Source organism: Serinus canaria, chromosome 7 (assembly GCF_022539315.1).
Source record: "Serinus canaria isolate serCan28SL12 chromosome 7, serCan2020, whole genome shotgun sequence".
In the NCBI taxonomy this organism is placed as follows: domain Eukaryota; kingdom Metazoa; phylum Chordata; class Aves; order Passeriformes; family Fringillidae; genus Serinus; species Serinus canaria.
The window spans coordinates 27,770,889-27,798,887 of NC_066321.1; the positions used below are offsets into that span (position 1 = coordinate 27,770,889).

The 27,999-nt window shown below is 40.2% G+C and overlaps 2 protein-coding genes across 3 annotated transcripts in view; one reads left to right on the forward strand and one right to left on the reverse strand.

Moving 5' to 3' along the window:
- The window catches only part of SLC39A10 (solute carrier family 39 member 10), a 336,276-nt gene that overhangs the window by 79,528 nt on the left and 228,749 nt on the right, over positions 1 to 27,999 (reverse strand). The window lies entirely within an intron of this gene.
- HECW2 (HECT, C2 and WW domain containing E3 ubiquitin protein ligase 2) overlaps positions 1 to 27,999 on the forward strand; it is a 102,692-nt gene that overhangs the window by 3,937 nt on the left and 70,756 nt on the right. The window contains exons 1-2 of one of the 2 annotated variants that reach the window (XM_018911682.3): positions 16,374 to 16,930; positions 22,564 to 22,671. In XM_018911682.3, coding sequence (XP_018767227.2) covers positions 16,891 to 16,930; positions 22,564 to 22,671 — 148 coding nt within the window. In that variant the 5' untranslated portion in view covers positions 16,374 to 16,890. Of the gene's footprint in view, positions 1 to 16,373; positions 16,931 to 22,563; positions 22,672 to 27,999 lie in introns of those variants that run through there. The other variant, XM_030241912.2, reaches the window with a different exon arrangement.

Here is a 27,999-nt window from a genome sequence, read left to right on the forward strand (position 1 = left end):
TCTCTCTGGGTAAATCGGGCAGTGCTGTGTGAAAGGGGAAATTGTCACCTCTGAAATGCAGCTTTAGCCTTTTGGATTCAGCTTTCAGCTCTGCCTAGGGTGGGCTTGTCGTTTTTTCTTCAGGACTGGTAGTGAGGATTGTCACTTGAGAGTGACGAGCATGATGAAATTTGAAGAGGGGGCTTTTTAGTACAGATACTGGGCCTGTGCTTGCTTTGGGAAGTAAATTTTCAGTCTTTCTGTGCTAATAAGGAAGGAAGAAATCCTCGTCTCAGAAATTCTCAATTTTTAATTAGGGTTTAGACTGAAAACCACCATCATTTGAAGTTGTAGACAACTACAGAATTTAACACACATCCTCTTAGACCCATAAGGTTTTCTTCAATAGCAACCCAGCTTTTATTTTATTTTTTAAAAAAATACTGTTGTAACAAGCAATATTTAATATGTTGGAGGTGTTTTTTTATTTCCTCTATTTATGAGGAATCTGCATCTTGCTATGACAAGCGTGGTCAAGCTCTGTAATCCTGTGGTGAGTCAAGCTGTGCCAAATATTGGCCCCAGTTGGAATCAAAGAAGGTAAATGGATATTCAGTTTGAAGGAACTATGAGATCCCAGTTTTCTCGCTATTGTGTTATTACAGCAACAAGTTTCCAGGACTTCCTTGGAAAGTAAGTGAGGGCTGCCCAAAAAGATGAGCAGGTGGACTCTCCACTGCTCATGGAATGCTGGGGGAAGTTGCATCTTGATAAGTGTTACAGGTTGTCATGAAGTCTCATATTTAAAAAAAAACAGGAAGTACAAAATAAAGAAAAAAAAGTCAGCAGAGAGAAGCAAACCCTATTTCTGGTTAAAATAGATTATCTCCCATGGACAAATTGCACAAGGTTGGCCTATTTTTGTCCTAATTTACAGAGCCCTATTTATGTGCTGCATGCCCTCATTCTAGAGATCCTTAACACATTCAAAATTCTGTCTGTCAAAGGTCATTGTATTTGTTTCCATTAGCTGCTTTACAGAAGCTGCTTGACTTTTCTTGTACCTACGTCATGGATCCAAAACAGAATTATAAAACCAAACAAAAATGAAAAGAAACAAACCTGCCCCTGATGTGAAGTTATATAGGGCAATTTAGATAGGCTCAGGGTTTATACTAAGCTTCCTAGGGTAATGGAGTTTGGAGTCTCTCCTTTTCAGGTCAGACAGGATTAAAAAGAAATAGCTTTTGCATAAACTGCCTTTAGTATGCTTAAAATAGAGGCTCACATTAGACAGAGAGATTATAAAATGTTAAAATACTTTATTCCTAGAAGATTTATTTGGTTTGCATTATAGAAAACATACAAAGTAATATCTTCATTATCTTCCAGAAAATTCTGATTATTCACTTGATTTTTTTTTCCCTTCCTCTTCTGTTCTTTCCTTTTCTGTAGTTCAAAACATGAGCAGTACTGTTCATGTCTGTTGACTAGTTGCTAGGCATAAAACTATTAATTTGTGGTTACTCCTCATTCTGGCTGCTGCTAAGGTCTGTAAACCACTGGCTTCAGTTTCTGTGTGGAAGAGTCTTTCCCTAGCTGGCTCCGTGAGAGTCTCTGGCTTTGACTTCCAGGGCACTGGCACTGTGCTCTTTGTCATCAGCCATAATGCCAGAAAAAGCTGCTGTAATAATTTCATTTGCTGGTGACTTAGTGATATTTAGGGAAAGGCCACCTCTTGAGTGGAATAATGAAAAGTGGAGGCAGTCTAATATAACAACTGTATCCTAAAGTGGGGTGAGGCTTCAGTGGTCTAAAAAAACCCCATATAATAAACCAAGGGTCTTCAGAAGATTTCCCTCCAGGTACTGCATTCCAATTTTATTCTTTCAGTTCTTCCTAGGTCCTGACCCACATGCAAAGCTCTTTCTTCAGCAACATGGAATTTCTCTTCTTCGGTTGTGAGCTGTTGAACTTTGTTCAAATATCAGTGTATGGGCAGCATAATGCCATTTCTTTCCTGCAGAAAATTAGAAGATGTGGCTAGAAAGTGCTTTCTCTATGTATTTTTCACTGCATGCAGCAGATACCTGAAAAGATACTAGTAACATTAAAATATATACCTTTTTGTTGTTGTAAGAAGAAGAAAATAATTAATTCCCTGCCAAAACCCTCAAAATATAGGGTTTTGTAGAATGATAATACAAATTCAAGCTGTGACAGAAAAAGCCTTACCAGAACATCCAAAATTTTCAGTTAATTGGGTTTTTTTCCAGTTTTTCAGATAGCCCTGACCTGAAAACTAGACAAACTTAGCTGCAGGGAGGACATTTTCAGCTGTGTTGTCAGTATCTTTCCACTGCAAGAGGTTTTGGCATGACAACATTTATAATCCTTTGGATAGAAAGTGGTGTTCTCACAACCCTGCCTTTTTGAAGTGACTGTTCTAGCAGATGGGAAGATGGCAAATACAAACACTGGATAATGAAAAACAATGTAGACCTCTGGATTTGTAATATTCCCTTTTACCATAAAACTGCCTTGTGTCAACTTGTATTTTAATTTGTTTGAGGGAGGTTGGATTTAATTTTTTAAAAAGACATTTCCAGTACTGTTTTGTATCATTAAATCAACGTGCTGTACAGTATTTCCAAAATAATTTGGCAAAACAGTTATTCCAAGTCAGTGATAACTGGATTGAAAAAGGAATTGCATAAATTCATCTATTGATTTTTTTTCATGTTAGAAATAGATTATGGATTAGTTTTGCATTATGCATAGTGTTAGAATTCCTCCTGTATTCCTCCTGCATTTTTTATGAAGTTCTTGGCTCCTGTGTCTGCACAGATTTATCAATGACTGTAAGGATCTGAATTGAGATGTGTTACAAGCTGAGTGTTAAATGGGATATGTTAAGGATGTGACTGGTGTAGGTAAAGCCAGTGGGACATGAAAAGATGAGACACAAACATACTAGGACTGTGAAACTAACACAGATACATTTCATACAATTTTTAATATAGTCTGATATTGGACACACATGTTCTTAAATTGTAACTGGAGGAGGTTAACCAAGGTGCCAATACTGATTTTGATAGGCCTCCTTTCCTAGCAAAGCTCATCAATTTATGCTGTTTGAAGGACAGAAAAGACACAGAGAATGGCCAGATCTGAAACTTCCCCGGTATGAAAAAATTTTCAGGTGGGCCAGAGTGGTACCCAGCCCTTGTAGGATTTTCCATTTGGCATGAGGGAGGTTCTGGTTTGGGGTGAAGATGCTGGAGCTGTGCAGTTCCACTGGCTGTGCTTCACTGACGCTCACCCTGTGGGCACAGCAGGACCTGGGCACGGCTGCACTGGCAGTGTTTCCTGTCTCCGTGCCCAGGAGCAGCCAGGACTCCATCACCCTCACTGGAATGGGCAGCTGATTTCCAGGCAAGCAAACCCTGTGCTTCTGAGCTTTGTTTCAAGAGATCTGCCTCCTTTGTGTGGCAGTCATTCAGAGTTAGCTATGTCAAACTGTCCAGTGTTTCAAGACAGTGATCACTAATGTGTCAGTAGTCCTAGAAAGTTCATAAAAATCAGTAGGTTCATTGCCCTTGTCATTCCTACCCTAACCTTGGGAAGAAATGAATCCTTTATATTCCAGTGTGTGGTAATGCAAGAAATCAACCTGCAATTTCCATATAAATAAGATAGTCATTCTGTATATACTGTAGTAAGGCAAAGAGGAAAAAGACATCTATTCAGATATGGAGGAGCTCCATTAAATGCATACTTCCTTGAGAATTTAAACTTCATATGATGGTAAAAAATGTAGTTCATGTGACTTAAGTCACACTTGAGGATAATTTTCAAGAGGGGAAAACTGAAAGCTTGGATCTAATAAGTGTCATTTGTGAAGAGGACTAAGAACTGAATGCATTCCATGCCTTGCAAAATCAGGACCTTAATCAATGTTTTATCTTTGCCATAAAATGTGGAGGCACTTTCTTGTACATGATGCTAGTTAAGCCTAAATGGGTTTGACTTTATAAAATTAAATGTGTGTAGAAAAACATTATAGTGCAGTAGTAGGCACATTTTGTTGTCACTGAGATAAATATCCAGTAATGACCTCATTAAAAAAAAAAATCTATGTTCACTGTAGTTTAATTTGTATCTAGAGTTTCATGCATGAAATAGTTCAGCAGATGGAAGCCTGCAGGGTGGGAGAAAATTCAGTTTGACAAATTTTTCAACATAGATGCATCTCTTAATTTCAGTAGAAAATTTTTTCCAGAAAGGCACTTTCTTCCTGGATACTGAATTAGGATGCAACAGTCTACTAAAGTCAACGAGTAAGATTTTTAGGAGTTATCAATGAGGTGGTACTTAATGTGCAGGTAACAACACTTCTTCTGATGTATTCTTAAACTTGTACATTTGAGCAGTAGGGTGAAAAGGGCATTGTCCAGTTCCTTTGAAAACCCCAAACCAAACATCCCCCTGCTGTGTGTTTGGAAGTGAAATCCCAGCCATCCCAGCTGACATCAGTGACACTGTCCCAAGGGATGTGAAGAGCTCTGAGTCAATCAGATCAGGAAAGGTGTGGGGTTTGGAAAGCAGTCCTAATTACAGCATGTTGAATGAGTGTGCTCCTTCTCTCCTGCTCCAGCAGTTAAATACAAATCCCTGTGTTTGAGATCCAGGTTGGGACTGTGCTTGGTGCTGCTGGTTGCTGGCTCAGCAGCACCAAGCTGGAAGAGCATTTACTCTTCCAGGAATACAAACAGCTCTGGGCCAGGTTGGCATCTCAGAGGGGCTGGGGGACAGCAGCAGGGGTTACTGCAGGAACATGGGACCAGGAGTGGGAGGGACACTCTAGGCAGGAATTTGCCACTGGACCTGCTCAGCTGCAGTGTGCAGCAGTGACCCCAGCAGAGAGGCTGTGATGGGATGTCATTTGTAGGCTGCTGTAAAAGGAGTGCAAATCTAATTGCCCTGTTTGCAATTCCATACTTATGTCTGGGTTTACTTGTATTGCTGGGAGTAGCTGAGTTGGTGAGCCATTGTTTCTAGTTGCATTCAATTCTAGGTTCTGTTTGTTGCCTGATGAGTCACAGGGAGTTAATGCTTTTAAAAATACTCTCTTGGAAGTGGAGAAGGAATAATGGAAATATTATATGTAGGTGCTTTCAACATAATTACACAGCTTAATAAAATTCCTTGCCTTCATTAGTCTACAGTGATGTGTTCTTTTTTGATGTTGCATGTTAACACCATGTGAGAAAGCACTTTTTATTTCAGAGATTTTATACTAAAAAGTTAAATAAGCAAAATTGTTATCTCCTTTCTTGACTTCTGATGATGCTTTTGGCACTGGTTAAAATGATACTGCTTCTGAAGAATTGCAAAATGACCTTTGTGTTTTTTCTGGCTTGGGTCTCATCCAGTTTAATCTGCAGAGCTATTTAGTACTTATCATAAGCAGTGTTTGGCTTAATTTCTCTCTTCTTCATGACATCAGCTTAAGTATTTGAGATGAGAAATAACTGTATTGGCATCCTTTTTGTTGAAGAGGTAAATCTTAACTGTTGAAGTAGTTATCCATCTCACTACAAAACTACTAAAGCCTAAATATGAGAAATATGATCTGGCAATGTATAAGGGGGAAAAAAAATCATTCCTATTACTCTGAATATGACGGGATGGTGCTTAAGACTAGTTAGCAGTTTTTCTGGTTATTATTTGAAAACTCTGTTTATGCCATCAGTGCATTACTCAGAAGTTAATTTATCCTGGAAATTCTAGGTTGTCTTCAACTAAAGTAGATTGCAAAAACCATGAGCGATCTTCCAACCTCCTTTTCCCCCTTCTTCTCCATCTATAATACTACATGTCATGTGATGAAGAATAGATTGTAAGATGTTGTTTTTTAGATAATGTCCTTTTGCTTAGGACTGCTCTGCAGTTAAATGTGGTAAATCAAGACTTTGTCATAAAACTCCATTTAAATTTCCAAAGGAAAACTGTATTCTGTTTAGCTAGAGCATGAACTCTACCAGTTACTTTGAGGTGGCTTACTTGATACTGAAGAATATTTACTAGTGCCTTGAGACATGGATACATTGCTGGAAACCCCTGAAGGTAATGGGTCTGTGACGAGGTGATTCAGTGTTGTGTTACTCATCTCACTGAAAAGGCTCTCTTGGATTTATGGTTTGACCGCGGACTCTGTGCCTCTAGGGGTAAGCACCAGGGTCTGAAAGCTCTCACGAGGCACACAGGCAGCAGTGTTTTTAATTTAAGTAAAGGGGAGATCCACTAAACTGTTTCAGGGGAGGTTTTTTTTGTCTTTGCAGGGAGAAAACAAACTTAGGAGAACCACTTCCTGATTAGACATAGTATGTTGCTTTTAAAGTGGGCGTAAGGGGAGTTACGAGGACGGGAAACAAACATTGCGTTTCACAGAAAATATTTCAGGTTCTTTTAGAACTCCTTCCTGCTCATTTCTTTAGAAATCTAAGACTGGCTTATCTTATTGTGTGTGTATATTGGATGAATTTCTTCCAGGATGTGTTGGCTCATTTCCTTGAGTACTTCTAAATTTTCTGAATTTTTTTCAGTCACAACAGATAGCTCAAAAAGCTTTAAGGAAATGAGTCAACCTCCTGAAATAAATTGCTTACTGAATTGAGGATACTGTGTTCAACATCACAGACGCCCTTGATAGTTCTGTGGATACTAATTAACAGATAGTCTCTGAAAAGCTGTTATGTCCAGATTCCAAAAGGATTTGGGAGACAAATATCCACAGTGAGCACCTGAGCTTTCCTGTTAGGAATGTGGGGACTGACAGGTATTAGTGTGAGAGGTGCAGATGGGGAGGTGACAGACAGGCTCTTTAATGAAAAATGAAGGATGTTGTTGAACTTAAGTGTAAATAAATAGGAGTAGTGTAAAGGTGCTGAGTTGGGTTTTGCATAGGCAAAGTGCTTTGGTCTGTATTTTATTACTCACAAGCAGTTTGCATTCTGGTTCCAGGAGCCCTTGCTGCGAGTGTCCCGAGTGTCCTGCAGGTGCCCAAAGCAGGTGAGGTTGTTCTGTGAGGAAAGGCCCAGTGCCTGGCCACATTCCCTTTGGGTTGCAGGAGTCCCTGCAGGGAGTTTCCTTCCTTGGGGCTTTGCTGAGTCACTGTGCAGGCAATTGACTGCAGTCTTATATAGTTAGATTAAAAATAAGTAAGAGGACACCATTTTAGTAACATATCTTATACAGTAGGTAGGCACAGGATTCAGGATTTTCTTCCCAAGGATTACTCAGCGACTCAGGGACAGAAATGAGAAAGCCAGCACCAAACACCATGATCTGGGATTTTCTGTCTGATGAGCCTAACTAAAAGTAAAACCAGATGGCCCTTAATATTTAAAAAGTTCAATGTCTGGATCTGGATCTGAACTTTGAACTCTGAGGCTGCAAGTAATAAGCCAGCTTGCCCTGCTTTGGTGCATTACACAGAAAGTCCCTGGTGCAGGCTGTAAATACCACATCTCTAAACAGAGGTGATGTGTGTCTCCAGACAGGTGACGTGCACTGTCAGGCACTCGAGGGAAATCTGAGTGCATGCCCACCTCAACAGACAGAAGAAAGCCTGGAACATCTGCAAAGGAGTTGACCCTCTTGGTGTGTAGTGTCTCAAAACAGTGTGAGTTGCATAAAAGCAGGTCCAAAATACAAATCCAGCTGCTGTGGAAGGAGACAGAATAAGGTGTGAGGCTCTGACTCTGGTTTTGTGGTTTTTGTCAGTGATTGTTGCCTGTAATTTGTGGTTGTGAACAATTAAATTGCTACATTTCTCTTGTTGGAGCATAAGTGTTGGTCATGGTAGTATGGTACTGTGATCTGTAAGCTTTTTGATACAACCTTTAGGAGTGAAGTAGCAGTGTGTGCAGGCAAAAGGACAGTATAGTCATGGCTTATTAAAAAGTAAACAAAAGCATTGCATCAATAGAAGCATCCCTGCTGAAGAATCTGAAGAAATTATTGATTGATTTGGCAGGAATGCAGGAAAGAAAAACAATGCTTGATGCAAGATTGTCTTGCAGGTCCAGCGTACCTACCTGTTTGCAGCTCCAGCTTGAGCAGAGGAGATAGTATATCCCAAGTGTGGTAGAGAAAATCAGCAAAAATAGGTGGCTAAAACCATCAGAACAAACTCCAGGCTCATTCTGACAAAATAGGTTTGGTGGTTTCAGCAAAGAACCAATAAAAATTTGTGCATGTCTGTCAAACGAACCCCAGGCTGCAGTCCAAGGGAACCTGAACCAGGTCAGGGACAGTGCAAGAATGCAGGCACTGAGACAGCAGTGAGCATATCCTATTTCCTCCATCTGTATACCTTGCAAAAATAGCATCTTTGAAAGTGTATGTGCAAATTTGGAATGTGCTATGCTCCTGATCTATTTCTGGATTATCCTGGGTCTGCTTAAAGATTAATTCAGTGTATAAGCACGCTATACTGTTAGGTGGACAGGACTGAGAAAATCACGATGTGCTTCTGTAAAGTGAACTGGGTCAGACTTCAGTCATATGCTTATCCAAAGAACCTGTTCTGGTGACTACAGTGTTTCCCTGATGATGCTGGTAAATTCTGCAGTGTCAGCATGCCCGTGCCAGATCCCCAAATGGGACAGTCTGTGTTTGCAAGCAATCAGTGACACACAATATAAAATTAAGCAAAAATGTAAGAAACTGTAAGCTGTAGAAGCTGCAGCTTGGATGAGAAATTGTGCCCCGGGGACTTGATTCACAAATATTAGCAAGGTTTGCAGCTCACTGTACAAACCTGTGTAACCAATCTGAGTGGATTTTTTTGTTTGCAGTTCTTACATGCTTTTATACCCATAGATACCTTTTTTGTTGTTTTTGTATATTGCTTGCCCATTTCTTGGATTTACACTACCACATTGAATAGTTCTGGCTGTGCTAACTGGAACAAAATATGTGTTTGGAAACACTTGTAGTATTTTATTTCAGGTGCAGCATTAGCAGGAAATGCTTAGAAAAGATGTTTGCTTTGTATAGGTTTGTTGGGCTTCATAATGAATTCAGATTCTTGGACCATTTATTCTTTTTGTTGGTCGCTTCTACATTTGGGTTAAATTACCAAGACATTGAAGCATGACAAAAGGATATTGTCAAAATATAAACATTTTTCTGTGTTCCAAACCAGGAAGCTCCCTGACTTTCTAATAAATTCCCTATGAAACCTATTACTGCCAAATGACAATAAACTAGTTTGCATTCCCACTTAAACAACTCATAATATTGAGGATAAACTTAAAAACAACAGCTGCTAAGGGAATATAAAATCCCACAAGATCCTTAAGTGATGTGTGCTGCAGTGACACAGAATAGAATGTTTCTTGACAACTTTCAGAAACCAGAAGAGTTTCTAAAAGGCAGTGAGTAATTGCTTGAAACTGGCAAAGAAAATTTTTTTTCCCTTTAAAAAAAAAGTATTTTGGGAATGGACTTGAGCACTGAAAGTGAAATGCTGGCTGATATTGCTACTGTCAAAAGGTTGGAACAGGCTAAGAAGAATTTTGATCAATGTCAGAAACTGTGCAATTGAAAGTGAAGCTGAGGAATCAAAAGGCTGTCCTTTCTCTCCTCTCAGTGATGAGTCAGTTCTCTCCATCCAGTTGAAGGATGCCACATTGCTGAAAATTCAGAGATATCTGTACCATCATAATAGGTTCAGGGTTCAAACCATCAACCACTTGAGAATGCAAAACTGAAACTAACCTCCTGGGTTCCGAGATGTCAGCTGTTGTGTGTAGGAAAACTCTTTTTTCTGTGTATCTAATCTGTTCTGTGGGTGTACTGCTTCTTGTTTTAGCCCTCGTTCCTAGCAATAAATAGCACTTTCACACAATCACATACCAAAAAAAGAAAGAAGTCTAAGTAAACACCAAGTAAAACAAGGGCTGAAAATGCAAAAGGGATTGAGGGTTAAATGAACTGCACAGGACTCTTGGGGAGTGTGTTTGGCACACTTTGCTCTTTCCTGGTTCATTCCAGGAAAGGAAAGAGAACTGTGGGGAAAGCTGAAGGCGGGACTTATTATCAAAATGAGAATATCCAACTAGCTGGCCATAAAAGCAGCTGGTGGATCACTGTGTGCAGAGGCTGGGTCAGCTTTTTGGGTGATGCTGGCTCTGTAATTCAAAATGGTTTGTGCTGGGAGTTTACCACCCTTGCTAATGATCAATTAATCTTTTTCTTTTAATAGGTCTTACAGAATGCTTTTAGTAATTCTGGTAGAAACTTTCACTGGCTAAAGCTTCTTGTTAAAACTGCTGGAGGGTGTACATATGTGGGCAGTTAAAACACTTAATTCGGATTTGTGGTTACAGTCATTCTCCTTCATGGCCATGAGCAGAGCCAGCCATCTGGCAAGGGAGTGCCTCCTTCTCATCACACATCTGAGGGCTTCCCACAAATGAGATTTCAGCTCATTAGGATACTTTATGGCCTTGTGGGGATTTGAGAAGAAATACATACCTTTAATCTCTTGTACTTTCATCTGAGTTGCATGTTTTTGTTCTGTTCTAGAAAAGAAATGTGTTTACTGAACTTAGCCTTTGGATTGCATATATACATTAAAGATTTTTTGTGCAGTTTGTTCGGAAGTATTATAAATACCTAATGAATTATTTGGGCCTGCAGCTCTTTCATTGAAAGTTGTGATATGATTAGAGGGTTAGAAGTGTGAGCCCTTGCTGAATGACACTGCTCTTGAGCTGATGGCTTCCTTTATTCTGGTAGGTAAAGATGATGAAGTTACTTTCTGGGTGGTGCTGCTTATGGTTGGTTGGTGTTTGTCTGTATCTCTGAAGCACCTGGAAGGTCTTGATGATCAAGATGTTGGATGTAGAGACATGACTGAGCTCATCCTTTGAGCTGTAGCAGTATTTTCTAGCATTTGTAAAATGTAAATATTCCTGCCAGTAATAGGAATGTTAGAATATGAATGGGAAAAGAGCATGTCAGGTGGATAATGCACCAGTGAATTCAGGTCAGTTTTTGTAGAAGATAATTGCAGAAATTGAGGGATTTGTGTCACTTGAGTAAGCTAGAATGAGGTTTTCAAATTATTGATGTGATGAGTAACTAGCTCTGGCTTTTCACCATTTTTGAGGATCATCCGTCAGGTGAGTTTTTTGAATTGATGAATTTATTAACCTAAAGGCCATGTAATCTAAATTATAGATGCTTACAATTTATCATCACCTCACTTTTAGGACCAGAGGATGAAAAGGGCAAATAAGCATGATACTTGTCAAAAAGTGGTTGCAAAATTTATATGGATTTATAAAGTATTCACGGGTCATTATTAAGTTGTAGGGCAGGGGAAACAGGATGACTGCTAATAATTAGACATGGAATGGCTCCTGTTAATTAGGACAAGAAGTTTTGTAGGTTATTAGATAAGTAGTAACAGGCTTGATACTTCCCTTAGTTACTTGTTAGGGAACCCATCTTAACACTGGCTGGGTTTCAAATAATAATTTACCATTGCTGCTGTAAAGTCTGTAGAAAACAGGGTACTTTCTTCTGCTGTATGAAAAGTTGGAGGAAAAAAAGGAAAAGGGAGCAGAAGTATGAGCAAAAAAGGAAAGCAGGAAACTAGACAGTGTTCTGTGCAAACCTGCAGATCAATAACAGCAAATATGCTTGTAATAAATTTTACTCTGTTTCATGGGTAGCCAACAGGAGGCATATTGCAAAATGCTGCCTGGAAATAAAGGTGAGTACTCAATCTGAATGTTTCAGTAATAGACAGTTGCCAAGTACTTGTTTCCTATCTGATTTTAAAATTTCATTAATATAAACAGAACAAATGACACTTGGCAATGGTTTCAAAATACAGATTTAAAATAACATGCATATGTTTTTGAAATCTCTTCTAGCCTGTTGTGCTTTTCCTACACGTGCATTGCAGTGATATGTATGGTGTTTAAAGGGCAGATGTACATTTCATAACAATCCAAAATGGTGTTTAGTTTTTAGATTTGCAAACAACAAAAAAGTAAAAATAGAGCACAGTCATCAACTCTATTTTAAGTCCTCTCAGTTATGGCAGTTGTGTTTGCTGACAGTTGCACAAGAAAAGCCTCTTTTTGAGGTATAAGTAATTTACAGAAGATCTACATGTGGAATGAAGTGCACTTAAGGTCAGTTTATGAGCTAGTAATGGCTGTCAAATGAGCCCATATTTCACTGAAATTAAACCCAGAAGAGACCATTACATCATTCAGTACAATCTACTGTGTATTAAGGCCATTCAGTGTTGTCCAAATTTCTCCTCTCCTGAATATTCCCACTCTCAGAAGATGAAAATGTGACTATTGCCAGAGAGCAGCAGCAGACTGAATGGGAATAATGTTCTGATTGCAGAGCAGGAATTGCTCCAAGTCCGTTTGGAGGCTGAGAATGAGGGAAGAGGGATGGCCATAACCATGTTGCCTTTCCTGGAGTTGTTTCCACTGTTTCCACTTGAGAAATGTTGGACCAGAAAAAAATGAACACCAAGCAAAACTGCTGGTTTCTCTGGGACCTTTCTGCACTGGGTGTCTGCATGCAGGACCAGATGTTTGCTGGTTAATAAATAAACCAGCATGAAGGCCACAGAATAAATGACCCCTTACCTTTTCTGCTGCCTGTAGGATTACATGTGCTGTGTCTGAAGACAAAGCTGTAAGTGCAGCTGTGCTAGTAGCAAAATTGTGCTTTTGTTGGTAATGTTTATTTACCAACAGAATTTCCTGGGGGCAGGACAGGCTATGTAGGTAAGAGCATGGCTTTGCTGGTATCACATCTTCCACAGCAGGAATAGTTTGTTATATTTTCGAGTTTTTTCTGGCAAAGATTTGTGATGGGAATGTGGTCACAGATAAAAGTGCATGTCCTTTAACCTTGGAAGATGCAATCCTCTTCTGTGTGCAGCTAAAGCTAGCTCAGCAGCTCGTGTGCTGCCAGCAAACAAGTGCTTATCTGACACCATATAAGGCTGTGGCTGAGGAGGAAAATTATGAAAAACATTCCACAATAAACTTAGACTGGCAGATTTAATATGGCACAGAAAAGGTTAGATACAGTTTTTGTTTTTCTTTCTTTTTTTTTTTTTCTTTTTTAGTTTAGCTCTAACAGCATTTAACCCCACAATAACCTTTAAATGTTAATTAGGAAAAAATGGCTTGTGTTTCTAGATATTCTAAACAGTCTTGTCCCAGAATAACAGGATTTTAGGATATTGATGCACACAGGGTTTGTTGTTGTGGAATTTGGGTTTGGGTTTTTTGCCCTTGGACTCGCTACTGTTAAAAGCAAGAAAAACACCTTTAGGATACAGGATTGTGGGAGTGTCAGGATGTGTTTAGAGGCAGGATATAACAGTGAGGAGCATACTGAGTAGAAATTATGGTTGTGAAGATGAGTTTATCTGAGTTTTAACAAGATGTGAGATGCAATGAAGTGCTAAAAAAAAAGGGAAATTATGCTACTGGAGAGAGACAGGCTTCTCTTTTCCTTAGTATATTGCTTGCATCTTTGCTGTCCTCGTATCCTCTCATCTTTATAATGCAATAGCCTGCCAAGTGATTGCAGTACCTTAGAGTATCAGCACAGTCCCACTTTGGTAGCCATTGGTGGCCTAAATCTGAATTTTCAAACTGTTCCCTGTCTGGTAGCCGCTGTTTTTGGCAGTCTTCATCTTCTGTAGACATCACTTCCCTTGAACCATCAGCAGCTGAGATGGTTGTGAGTTGACAGGAGGGGTGGTGCAGCTTTTTCCTCAGCTGTGTGCTGCTTCTTTCAGGAAGAGGTTGAAACACCCCCTGTGCCATATTTCCCCCCACATACAGCTAGCTGGACCTCAAGAATTAGATGGGAGGTGATTTATTAGCGTTTTGCAAAGATATTATTGGGAGTCTTATGCAATATCATTCAGCCTCTAATAGTCTTTGTGTCTAAGGGTGTGCAGTACCATCTGTCAGAGTTTATTCAGTGTCATTCTCTAGCTTAATTTTTGCTATGACATCTATGACTTTCTTGTTGTAGCCAGTCTTTAGCAGTGCAGTGCAGGAACATCCAAGCATTGTGTCCCTGTGCTGTGCAGGATGTGGTTTCCAGGGGGGCCAGGTCAGCTGGCAGGTGGCTCGTGATGCACAGGGCACTTGTGCTGTGGGTCTGGCACATGTTTGAGACCTGAACTGTAGGTGGGAATGAAGTGCACATCGTTTATGAGGGGGGATGAGTAAGATTTTCAGGAAAGATGTTAAGCTTGAGGTCATTTCCTTCCTCTTGTTACGCTTTTGAATTTCTGCCAGTAAGATGGGTGAAAGGGCTTATTTTTATCTTTGAATGCTTTGAATTTCAATGATGCCTTTACTTTGAATACAGAGAAGTGGAATTCCACTTTATTCCTGCCACTGTACTGTCATATGTCTGAAGAAATGACTTGTATTTTTTTTCAGTATCTTTGTGTCTTGCATTCTAGTTAAGTAATCCTTTGAGCTGCTGCTGTGCCCTGAAATACCACATTGTGTGAGGGCACATGGAGATGCTCTGATCCCCATGCTGAAGTGTTAGTGTACATAAAGAAGGAATCAAAATGTAGTGGTATAATTCTTGGAAAAGAATGAAATGACCAGTGTCAGAATGTAGGCTGTGTATGAAAATGAAAGCAAGGATTTTCCCACTCTGTTACGTTTCAATAGCAAAAAGGTTTCATAGTTCAGTGTTTGGATGGGTTGTATGGTATGGTGTCTGTGCTCTGCTTCTGCAGCTGAAGTAGGAGTGAAGTGTTGGAGAAGTTGATGTTATTCCTGGCCATCCTGTCAGTCACAGCTAGAAAAATTAATGGCTCTTGCTGCATAAAGCAATAGAGTGCAATAAAAGTCAGCAGCATATTAATGTACGTAGTGAGTCATGAGGGGCATACGAGGGAATGCAAGTGGAGTCTTTCTGCTTCTTGCCCACAGCTCAGGGGCAATCAGTGGAGGTACATCAACCTTAAATTTGGTTGTGCAATAGGAAAAACTGCTGCTGTGCTGTGAGGAGCAAGCACCTCTTTGTTTCCTGACTATGGGTCATGATTATAGATGATGATGTTTCTTCACTGTGAATATAGCAGGACTGTGGCACCAAAAGGCCAAAATCTGTGTCCAGGCTGGAATTCAGTGTTGCCCAGCACCCTCTGGCACTGCATGATTATCTTCAGGAAGAGCTGCAGCAGCAGCTTCTCTCCTGTGCAAGGTTGTAAAAGCATCTCTTGTACCTTTTTCTGCCTCTTTTCTGCTCTTGCTTTTCTCAGTTGAACACTTGTGTCTTGTATTTCTGTTACTTTCCAAGTTTTTTCCAAAGTGTCCCAATGAGTAAAGAGAACTGTGATAGCAGGATCTTGTAGCTGCTTAGGGAACTTTAAAGACTGTCCAAGAATTTTGTTTTCAGCTTTTTTGGGGTTGCTCTGTTGGGAGAGAGGGAGAAATGTTTCCAGCCATTTAGTACACAGCTGTGTGTTAAGATTTCTCTTACAGTATTCCAGTTCTGGTGTTCTTTCACCTTCTGTTCTTTGAAGATACAATTCCTAGAGATGCTCGTGCAAGCACAAAGCAATACATTAGCTTTCATCTCTTTGTTAGTAAAGAATCCATCTTAATTTCTTTGACTGGAAGTGTTTTTGAAAAATCTTCAAGCTGAGTAAGAACAGATACTCCTGTAAGAGGTGGAAGAGGTTTTTTTACTGGGCTTTTTGTTTTTTCTTTAATCTGAGTATTACTTAGAAAACCAAGATTTGCTTTGAGAGCCTGAACCTACAGCTCCACAAGTGTGCCAATTCATGAAATGTGTGCTGTGAAAAATTTGATCTCAGGTTACAGACCAGATTGCAGACTCCTGTAGGAACCCTTTTTGTTCTTGAGGTGCTGGGACTGCTTTGGCTCGGTTTGGGTCCTTGCCACTGGCTGTGTGAGTTTTAGGTCAGCTGCAGTTGTTCTACCAGGAGACCACTGAGGAGTTGGAGCATTTGGAGGAATAGAGGCTTGTCCAAGCTCCTGCCCTGAGGTGGCATTTACCACCCTGAAAGAGGAGAGGTAGTAATGGAAGCTCTCTGCCACCTGCTTGTCCTCCTGCCCAGGAGTGCCCTGTGCAGAGTTATCCTGGGATTAAGGCAGCTCCATGCCAGCCAGACATCATGGAGCAGTCCCCTGTTCCCTGAAATAACTGGATTTGTGGGGAAGTCATGCGGGAGAGTGAAACACTGTGTAAACAAAAGCCAGCACTCCCAGCGAGCTCCCGCTGTGCTCGTTGCTGTGGCTGCCTTGCCGTCATTTCTAGGATTTCAGGATCCTCCTGTTTACATCAGCCCGCCCGTGCTGCGGGGCCGTGGCCATGCTGAGGAATCCTCCCATGGACAAGGCAAGGAAGGAAGTGGAGGGAGGATGGGGCTTCGGCATCCTGTACCCTTCGGAGGGGAGTGGCCGCAAATAGCGGAGCCTGAAGGACGTGACACCTTCTGTGCTTTAGCACGGGCTGCTTGAGCCCAGGAGAACCTTGAATAAAGGAGAAAAGGTAGACGATAGCGTGGAACTGCTGCGGAGCTGGAGAACATCCTTCTAAAAGCCTTTCCTTCAAGTGACAGGAGGAAGGGAGAGGACAGACGTGCCTCGTGGAGCTGAGGTTATGCTGCAGGGCTAACACACAGCTAAAGCCTGCAAACTGGAGCTGCATGGGCTGGGTCCAGAAGGCAACTTCTGTTGGAAGCACTGGTTGTGATTGAGAACAAGGATGCTGTTTTCAATATCCGTCCTCTAAAACGTTACTGGTTTTTATTCTTCAGTTTGTTAATTGGGCTCTGATGGAGGAATGCAGTTTAGGATCCACAGGCATCCTTTGGAATGGCCAGGTAAGGCTAGAAGGTACAACTAAGTGTTCATCTTTAGTTTCAGCAATGGTGCTGTCTTTGATGAGAAATATTTGGTTCTACCAGGTAACCTGTGTTCATAGGCTGAGATGGCAAATTCTGAAAATCAGAGGAACAAGCTCTGGCTTAGTGGGTTAATATTTGTTTATATGGTACTAACTGATACCTAGTGTATTTTAAATTGATTGACATAATGTGGTTTATTATAGTGATTGCTTGCAGTGGAAACCCTTGAACCTTTTAATTTACTTACTGACTTTCTAGAAAAGGAGTGAGGCCTCAGGTGATAAAATTTATCTTCTCCTTTGGGTGTGTCCTAGTTTCCAAGTGCTTTTAAGCATATTTTGGGTATAAGGGAGAAATATACTTAGTTCATTATATCAGTAAACACAGTGCTACTTTTTTATTGTTCACCCATGGATTTTTATTTCTAGTATTTCTAGAATTAAAATGATTAGAGGTTACCAAAGTGAAAATATTGCACCAAAGTTAGCATTGCAGACTTTCCCAGTCATTTGCCCAAAATCCACTGTACGTATTCTTTGGAATGTTCTTGTTAGTCTTATATTTTGGTGACAGTCTGTTTTACTGCTTGGAAGTCTGTGCTCACACTGAAAAGCAGAGTGCAATTGCTGGTATTGAGACTGAGGTATTTGGAAGTAATGCAGTAAAATGCATGCCAATTAGTTTTTTGTTGTACATTGGAAATGCCATCCTAGAGATCTCCTGAGGTTGGCTCAAAATCAAGTTCAGAAATATTCTCCAATGCAGATTAACCACAAACCTGTTACTTTTAAAGACTAAGTGAAATGATGGAGTACAATAGGTAGGGGAGGGACCCTTGTTGGTAGGATGTTTATGAGAGAAACTGATGGCAGATCCACAGATCTCAGCCTTGGACACAACTAGATGTAGCCTTGCTATTCTCCAGCCTTCCAGCACTGCTGATCCTCACTGTAAGAGAAGACCTGCCTAGAGAAATAAATGAGAGTGATGCTTTAAGAGCTTGGTACCAATACTCCTCTTAATAACTGAATGCATTGCACACGCCATCTTCAGTGCCAAAAATGTATTGACATCAGCCTAAAATGTGAAAGAAGTCAGCATTCTGACAATGTGAACTTAATTTAAAATTTTAAAATGAAACTGAACAATACAAACACTTCAAAAGATTTTGTGTAAAGCATCTTCCAGAAAGGGGTGAAATATCAGAGGCTGGGATGTAAATCCTAAAGGAGCATAAGAGAATTTTACAGGGATACAATGGTGTTACCAACGTGATTGATCTTTTCTGAGCTAAGCTGCATGGATTTTTCAAGAGCTGTGAGTTAGCCATATATGGTAGTGAAAGATGAAAATTGTTAAGTTGTATATAATTAAAGTTGACAACCAGAATCTATTAACATCACCTTTGCTCTGGTATGAACATCTTTATAAATGTGTTAAAGAGATCAGAACGCAGAAGTTTGAACCTCTTAGATTGCTATAGTGACCTTTGCTTATTGCACAGGAAAAAATTAAAATCAGTGATGTTTCCACACCAGGAATTTGTGACTTCTGTAATGTTTTGGTATATTGAAGAATCAAAATCATTTATGTTAATGGAAGCAACCCTTCAGTCACAAAACCTAACACTGCTGTCAACAGAAACTGGGACCAGATGATGAGTGCTGGTTTGCCTGCTCTGTGCACTGGGACTGCAAGGCTTCTTTCAGATAATTCATCACTAGCAGTTCCTCTTCATCTGTCTTATGAAAGACAGATTATTTATCTGTTTGTTGCTTTAATCTGTGCAAGATGACTCTGTGAGGTGATGGGTTCCAGGTAGTTTATCCTTTTTTCCTAAGACAGAAATCATGAAAGATGTAAGACAGAAAGAACAAAATGTGAACTCCTCAGAAGCCTCCTGACCCCTGATGTCAGCCACTGGCTTAGCACGACTTCCAACACTCTGTAACATCCTTGTGCAAAACTGGGAGTAGCAGATGATAAAACATGATTGTGCAGTCAGACAGGCTGCAGGAGAAATGGGCAAACAGGCGTCACCCCTGACATTGGGATGGGCTGGGGATCAACTCTCTGCAAATCAGTTTTGCAGAAGAAGACCTGGAGATCCTGGAGGACAAGTTGAGGGAGAGCCAACAGTGTGCCAGTGCAGCTTTCTTAATGCCAGGTTTGGCTGATTGTTTAGTAGTTAAATAAAGAAAACAGTGTTACTCAGAATGTTTTTGCTTTACAGTGATTTCCAGGAGCATTACTCAGTGAAATTCCACACAGTGATACATGTATTATTACCCACTTTTTGTTGTAAAACATTATCTCATATACTCTGATTTATACAGGGGTTGCAGCTCTGAGAAGTTCTGTTCTGTAGTATTTTTTGTCTAAGAATTACTGAAGATAGAGAGGAAGTGTGCATCTTGCACTGTTTTATTTCTTTCAGATGTGTAACCTCACTGGACAAGATACTGATGCAGTAAGACAGTATTTTGTTGCATATTTTATGTTCTGGGAAGGGATATTTATATCTACTCTTTGGCCCAGATTCTGGAACAGCCGCCAGTTTCACAAACAGCCACAATTATGTGCTAAAAGGAGAATAGAACTGCTTAGAATTGAAGCTCCCTATGGAATATATATATATACATATTTATATATATATATATATATATATATATATATATATGTATGTATATGGGCAGAGAGAGAGAGAGACTGTGTGTGTGTATGTTTGGGAGAAGAGAAAAAATAAGGGAGTGATAATTCTGATGTTACTCTTTGTGCTCTTAAATACTCCCTTTTTTTTTGGTCAATATTTTAATGATTATTGTGTACTTCAGTGTTTTCATGCCACGCATTTTTTTCCTTCAGTTTTTCTTTTTAAAATCCATGAACTGATGTTTGAAGTTATTTTTCCACATGCATTAGTAATGTTATTTTTCCCCTATGTGAATAGCATCATAAAAGTAAAAAAAAAAAACCCATCTGTTTCAGAAGAAAATCAAAGCTGACCAAAATAAATTCTGTAATTTGAGCCGATTGCTGACAGGCAATGGTCTGTTAGCATTTTCCATCCCTCTGTCTCCACCACCTTCTGTTGCAGTGGCAGCATGCCTGTGGGCAGAGTATCAATGATTTAGTCTTCATTGCTGCAAAGGAGTCCGTTCCTTCATGAAGGGGCTGAATATCCAGGCACTTCTGTAAATGTGGGATTTTAATAAATAAAGTGAAAGAAAGCGTTCTGCATTCTTGTCACTACAGGCTGGGAATCTGAGACTCAGTTCATGGAGGACCTTTTCTGAAGCTTACTAATATAATATCCCTGTAAAAATAGCTATTGACTTTGCTGTCTGACTGGTTTAAAAAAAACCCAAGAACAGTTGCTTGTGCCTTATTGTTGGAAATCTCACCAGTAAAGGTGTATTTCATTGCTTCAGGCTTTGTTGAACAAGATAAGAATAAAAAAAATTATGGTTATAATATACCAAATATCCCTCCTTCTTAGAATCATGAACACATGAACAGACTCTTCTCCAGTTGAATAAATACAGACATTCTGAACTAGAGCATGTTAGATGAGATGTTTACTGTCAGGAATGTGTCTTCATTTACCTAGATGAAATGAGAATGCTGAATAGCTTACAACTCTGTGTTTCAGATAACTGGAATTTTTAAGGAATCTGCTCACATTTGGTAGTTTCAGATAACCAAGTTTATATGGTGGAGCAGAACAGTCACTAATGTAGTGGTGCTGGAAGTTAAGCTCATGGCTTCCCAGTGTTCTGTGTGGGAGAAGATAGGGGGCCTGAGGATCGGAAGGCACAAAACAAAAAGTAAATAAATTTATCAACAGTTTATTCTTTTGGTTAGTGTGTCATTGCAGATCACATAGCGATTTTTCATAAGGCCTGTGGGGTGATTTACAGGCTGTACATTCAGTGCTCTGCTTGATATGGCTTTGGGAAAAAAACCCAACAAAACATGAGTGAGATGCAGCTTTGTTTACTCTGAAAGTTTTTTACAGTAATGAAGAACAAATATGTGCAGTTTAAGATTTTACTGCCTGTGTGCCTGACTTTCTCATTCATTCAGTTTGTGTCCTATCATGTTGATTCTGCATGAGAAGTTAAGCCTGAGGGCATTATGAGCTTGAGGATCACAAGTGTTGGGAGAACTCTCCTGTCCCTTCTCCTTGTCATTGAGATAATTGTGAAATTCTCCTGGACTCGTTATGAGTTTGAGACATCAGCTTTCTAAAAATTCTCAAAGTTATCCGTGGCTGGAGGCATAAAAATGTCAGTAGCTTGCCATGACCCCTTCTTGGTTCCCAGAGTTCTTCTAGGATTTGGGCAGTGTATGAGTCCTCTTGAGCATCCACAGAAGTCCAGCATGTTGGTTTGGTGGGATGAGATGTACAGACTGCACTCATCATAATTCATGTACACTGAGATGAGCCATCAGAATGAAAGGGAGGAAGAGAAGCTTTAGTGTGAGTTCATATTTTTAAGGTAAATGCAAGAAAGTTGCATTGTTTCTTATTCTTTCATAAATTGTGTATGGAGATTTAAAATGTAGGTGACAATTCTGTAATCTTATGTGAGAGTTCATACCAAAATACAAAGGAATGTGATTGAATGGACATGAGCTTCATGAACAAAGCCACAGTAGACTACGTTCTTAGTGAAGTCTTTTTAAATTTGCAGAATGCACTCAAATGTATAAAATAAAAGAATTTTTTTCAAAAAGTAAGATTATAGAATATGCAGTACCGCTAGAAAGAATTAGGATGTTGTATTTACCATCATAGGTGTAGTTCTTGTCTAGTCTAGTTAACAGCTGCTGAAATGCACTGGTAGAAAAAAAAACAACAAAAGAGTTAAGTTGGATTTATATCAGTGCTGTCCATGTCATTAGAACTAACCTTTCTGCCCTTTCAGACAGCTTCTTCCCTTGGTTTTCTTTCATTCATTTGGTGTTCTGGGTGTCTGAGTACAGGCTGGAAAATAAAATGGCCCTAAGACTTGTGTTTGTTAGGACAAAAATCTTAATTTGAGATGGGGTAAAACTGATATTGCTGAGCTGCTCTGCAAATACTGTTTGCTTTGAATGTTTTCTCTGAATGTATTTTGCTGAATCTCTCCTTTCTAGCTCTGGCTTACTGACAGTTCTGCACTTTGGGCCTCTGACTGGACACCCCTAGTTATAATTCTGCATTTCCCAGCTAGGGAATGAATGCTAGATTTTCACACCACAGAGCAGGACTAGTGTATAACATGGTGTGGTAACTCTGGGATGCAGTTTCAATCAGGTATACACGTCCAATAGCCTCTCTGTTGGATTAGGGAAGTTTTGGAATTTAATACTGTACCTTGGCAGGTCACCTTTTACAGGAAGCCATATATTTAACTTGGCTGTGCGTCTGTCTGCTCACTCTGCATAAATTGATCTATCAAGTGTACAAGAGAAGTTATTTATCTTTTGCCAGTTAATTTGATTTATTTTTTTAATTTAATACAAGTAATCTTTTGTATCTGGGCCTCTTGAAACAGAAAGCCAAGAAAACTTCTATTTTAAATACTGCTTGCTGAAATGATTTTTTATCTTCCCTCCTTCAGATGAGAACTCTCCAGCCAATTTCTGGGATTCCAAGAATCGGGGAGTGACTGGCACGCAAAAAGGACAAATTGTGTGGCGAATTGAGCCTGGCCCCTACTTTATGGAATGTGAGTACCTATTTATGCAGTGCATATTCCAAGGCAGGTCAGCAGGGTGGCATTTGATTCCCATTCCATCCTTCTGTCTGATGTATCAGGGGAATTGATTGTATTGCTCTTAGCAGGGAGCATTTTCCAGTGCGTTTGCTGGATGTGATAAAAACAGAGTTGAGCTTAGATGTACATTTGTATTCTAGTGATGTTCTTAGACAGCACATTTCACTTCAAGGGAGGAAAGAGTTGCCTTGTGTGGTGTGAGGAAGTATATACACATTGAAAGATGAAGTCCCTTCCCACAAATTTCAGCTGGCCAAATATTAATGGCAAGTGTGTGTTAAGGAAAAGCTAGTAAGCTAATAGTGCTTGCTGATGTTTGTTACTGGGAAGGTTGGATTTGACTCTAGGAAGTGCCAATGTCCTGTTCAGTTGCATCAGAATTTCTCAGCTGAGGATTTGTTGAGCTGGAAAAGCCGCTGGGCAGTTTGGAAAAGCTGAGAGTCTTTATGTGACTGAAATAAAAAGCCTTCAATTGAACTGTGTTGGTACTCAAGCTTCAAATTGAAGAGCTACACCACTCCCTCAGATAAGCAGGATTTATAGGAAGCTGAGCTACTCTGCTGTGGGCTGGGGTTTTTAATTTGTTGGTGTTTTTTTTTTCCTTTTGGTGAAGCTATGCTATCCTACCATATGAAGCATATGATCCTAAAGAAACTGAGGTTCTAATCATAGGATGTTGTATCAGAGCTTGCTGGAAACTCTAATCTGCCAAGCATCAAAGTGGCAATCAGTCCCAGAAGAGCTCTGAGTTGCTCTGCCACCTGTTTAGCCTCACAGTAATGAATCCTCTTTCATAAGTTAAAAAAAAAATAAAAATACTCCCACTCCTTACTTCACTGCAGTGAAGTAAAGCACTGCAGTGCTGCTTACTGTAGATCTTGGCAGACATTTTTATTCTAATTAACTGATAGAACAGTAATACATGTATTTTAAGAGGTGTTGTATACCCTCTACTAAAAATAAATATTAAAGCTTCCTATTTCCAGAACTCATCATTGAATCTTGCCAAGTTGCCCTATGTGTTACACAGCGTACTTCTCAAAAAAAAAAAAAAAAAAAAGGAAAAAGGGCCTGAATAGGATAAAATTAAATTCCATTTTAGGAGTTCATTACATTACAATGATTGAACTGAAGACAATGCACAAGAAAATAATAAAGATAATTAACTTCCCTGGTGCCAAAGACACTGGTATATTAAAGCAGATTAAAATCTCTGTTGGTAGAGTTCATTGCCTCATCTTTCTTGTACATGAACTCTGTCAGTATGGGTGCCAATATGGGTAGTTTGACTTCAGGGATGTTTGTGTCTTTTAGCTGTTATGTGTTGCTCCATAGTGTATTGAGGTGAAGTTCTTGAATAATATTTCCAGTTCATGTAGTAACCTGTTGTCTTAGATAGCAAAGGTTCTATCATCATCATAGTACGAGGATCTCATATTATCAGAGCTTCATACCTTCTTGATACAGGCAGCTCCTCTGCACACTGACTTCTCCAGGTCCTCACAGCAATCTGACTCTCCTCACTCCTCTTTCCTTACTCTTATATAGCACTAGTTCTTATTGATTGCAGGTGTGGCCTGTTAAGATCAGGCTCACCTCCAATCTTCAGCAACTGAAACAGCTGCAACTTATTGGGGGACAAGATCACCCTCTACAGTAACCCAGACTAATGCTTCAAGTACTACTAGTTTAATCAGCTGCAGCTGACTTTGCACTTTGCAACTAACTGCCCATCCCAGTCAGCTGAAAGGAAGTGCAGGATGTGTGTCCTTCAGTCATGGTGAGCTTCACTAACAAACAGCTCTGCTGCCATACAATGAACATGAGACAAGCAATCCTGCAGCAGCTGAGAACTGTAAAAGGGAGTGTTTATGAGCATATGTTGCTATGGCACATGGTATGGTAGATGAATATGTCACCAGTGACACTGGTGTTCCTAGTGAGAGGTCAAAACTGCACTGAAACACTTCACCCAATTTCTGATTCCCCTTTTTAAATGAGAGGTCTCCACACATCTGTGACCATGTTTGCACAGCGAGGCTTTTCCTTGTAATTTATAGGTGGTGAAGCAACACTGATGCATCAACTACAGGCAGCTGCTCTTTGCCATTTCTTTTCTGTTCCTCTGCTCAGTAAAGTCACAGCAGGGGCCAGTGCAGCAGGTGGCTGCGCCCTCCAGGTGCCACCGCGCTGTCCCTGTGCTGCAGCGCCAGGCTGGGTGTGGGAAGGGCTGTGCTGTGGGGTTCTTACCACGCCCTGCAGACCTGGCACTGTCAGCTGTGCCAAACTTAGCTCCCCTGTTAACCTCCTTCTTCTGTTGTGGTGCAGATATGATTTGTCTCTCCGTCTAGCACTGCACATGATGCCACTGTCATAGCTAGAGGGAGAGACAAATGAGCAGTCTAACATTTTCAGTAAACCTGTGCCAGATTATTAAATTTAAGGTATTTCTGATGCTTTAATCCACCATTGTTTTCCAAATTTGGGAAAGAGCTGTCCAGTTGTATATTTCTTATCTTTAGAAATATATTTGCTGAGAGGTAGAATATATGAGCTATAAGTCATGGTCCATGGGGTTTATCATATTTACTCCTCACCTTAATGACATTCAGCAGACTGTTAGCAGTATCCCTGAATGTTTGAAGCAGCAGATCCATAAAGGGGGCAACATCTGAAGGACCAGCATGAACCAAATGTGTAAATGGATCAATCTAAACTCAATTGGAGACCAGCTACAGCATAGGAGTACTTGTTGCATCCAGTCTACTCTCAGCTGGGACCAGTATTTGTCCTACTCAAGTGAATTTTATTGGAAGGTTTCAAGGACAAAGATGTTGTGGATGCTGTAGGTAACTTGTTCTAGTGCTGCAGTATTGTTCCAGCTAAAAAGATTTCTGTGATACCCAATAAGAATGGCTATAGCTTACATTTGGGGCCATTGCCCCTTTTAAAATCTCTAATAGAACTGGAAAGATTAGAGATAGTAACATTTGTCTTGCCTTTAACTCCTCTTCACCAGACTAAACAGGGCAGCTCCTTTAGCTTCTTCTCATATGTCACATTTCATCCATCCTAATCACCTTTGTTGCCCTCTGCTCTCTACTCTCCATTTTCTCCATGCTCATGAACCAAAACTAGACACAGAATTCCTCACCAGTACCAAGTAGAGGGGAACAGTATTTAATTGCCACCTATATACTGTGATACCCACATGATTGCAGGTTCCTGCTGTATACTGTGATACCTACATGATTGCAGGTTCCTGCTTGACCTCTTCTCAAGGAGAGGAAGGGAATGTTTTCTGCAAGCCTGAGAAACATTGAACCTGCTCTGGCAATGAGACCTGATGATGTTCATTAACAGAGTTATGCTAAGTAACTACAATAATCCTTTAGGATTTACATTTAAAAGTGGCCTAAAGTTGTCATGGTTTTTTGGGAAGAAAATAATGTAAGTTGCTAATGTTGGATAATGAGTTGTGCTCAGTCAGCATGCACTTAAACCAAAGACTCTGGATGTGGCTTTTCCCTGGCAGTGTCACAGCCTAGGGACATTATGTATCTGTTCACCAGTAATATCTCTGGAGGGTGAAGTACAGAGAATTATAGCATTGCTAATGAGCCATATGCAAACAAATCTCATGCAGAAGGAGTATTTCCATTTTAATTGAATTTATGTTAGTCAGTGGGAGTCAGCTGGGTTAGGCCTTGGACTCCTTCTGCAAAAAGATTTGTATCTTTTAAGAAAAACATTGTATACCTTATTTGGGAAGCTGTTTTTCCATGAGCGAAATTATAAACTTATTTATAGTTTCACCAAGGTCTCTCAAATTTATGCTTATGTTTAAAGGTAGACTTGGATAAACATTTTTCTGAATTTCACATTACTGTGTGTCTGTAGTCTTGTAGCTCAGTGTTAAGATCACTTAATTTATTCATCTTAAAAATCCCTCCCTGGGGATTCAATATCTCCTATTTTTCCAAGAAAGTAACATGTAAAGGCATAGTTTGCCATCTGCTCTATTCAGATCAAGCAACCTGCAGAAAAGAGGGAGGGGAGAGTTTCCTCTTCCTACTAAAAACAGACATTAATTCCTCTCAAATCATCCAAAATTAGCAAAACAAAGATGATCAAAGAAAACTCTATTTGCCTCTGACAAAAATCAACACAAAAATTCTGTAGGCTCTGCCCTGGAAGGGAGAATCAAAGGAATCAGTGGTGAAATAAGGAGAAATGAACTTAATATATTCCAGCAAAACAAGCAGCTTCTGAGGGGGGTGGCTGAGGAAGGGGAGGGAGGAAATATTATGCAGAGGAGAAGGAAAATATTTGCAAAATACCAAGTCCAACTCACCATTACAAACAGCCAGCGTCCTTTAGATGTCACCTTGAGACAGTGTGAGTGGCTCTGAACTGCAGAGCCAGCCAGTACAGAGACAGGTGTTCCTCTTGCTTTTTCCTGGGGAAGGAGCAAAAGTGCTTTGTAGGCATGAAAGGGAACTCAGTCATTTTAGACATTCAAGAAGGTGAGTTTGAGGATCAATATGCTTGATATGCTGTTTCCTCACATAGCAGAGGTGGCTTTCAAACATCCTGCTCTGAGGCTTGCTAAAATGTGAGCGGAGGAAAACAATGACTCACTCACTGGATGGCTCCATCAGGTTTTTTTGGTGTGTAAACTACAGAAGGATTGCTAAACCCAGCTCTACAATTTTCATCCTCCTGTAAAAGGAAACAAGTTCAAGGAGTATTATCCTAAACAGGTAGCAGTAGTGGGAAAGTGCACCACAGCTTAATGCTTTTGCATTTAGTATGGTCCTCTGGTATTTAGCATGGCATTAGGCTGTTCAGGTTTCTAAGTACATTGGACCTTTATTCTCTGGTGCAAGAGAGGTTTCAGTTGCCCCAGAAATTATTCCAGATGGCAAGTGTTTCTCTGGGTACAGCAGTCTGTGAGCTTTGGATGGAAGCACAATACCCTTTAGGGTGTTGTGCTGGAAACAGAGTGGATGGTGATGGTATTCCACATGGAGAACAGAGGTAACAGAAAGGTGGAGTGAAATGATCCATAGGAAGATAGAAAAAACACGTGAGAAGAAGCCTGAGATTTATTTGGGACTAGCTGGTAACAGCTGCTGCTCATTCATAATCTGCAGCTTCCAAGTCAGGTTTCTGCAGTACAGAGAAGGACAGGTCATGATGGAGATGCCTTGGCAGGGAGATCAGCATGGGACAGTCCCTGCCATGCAGCAGGTGACTGGTGCTTATGCACTGCCACAT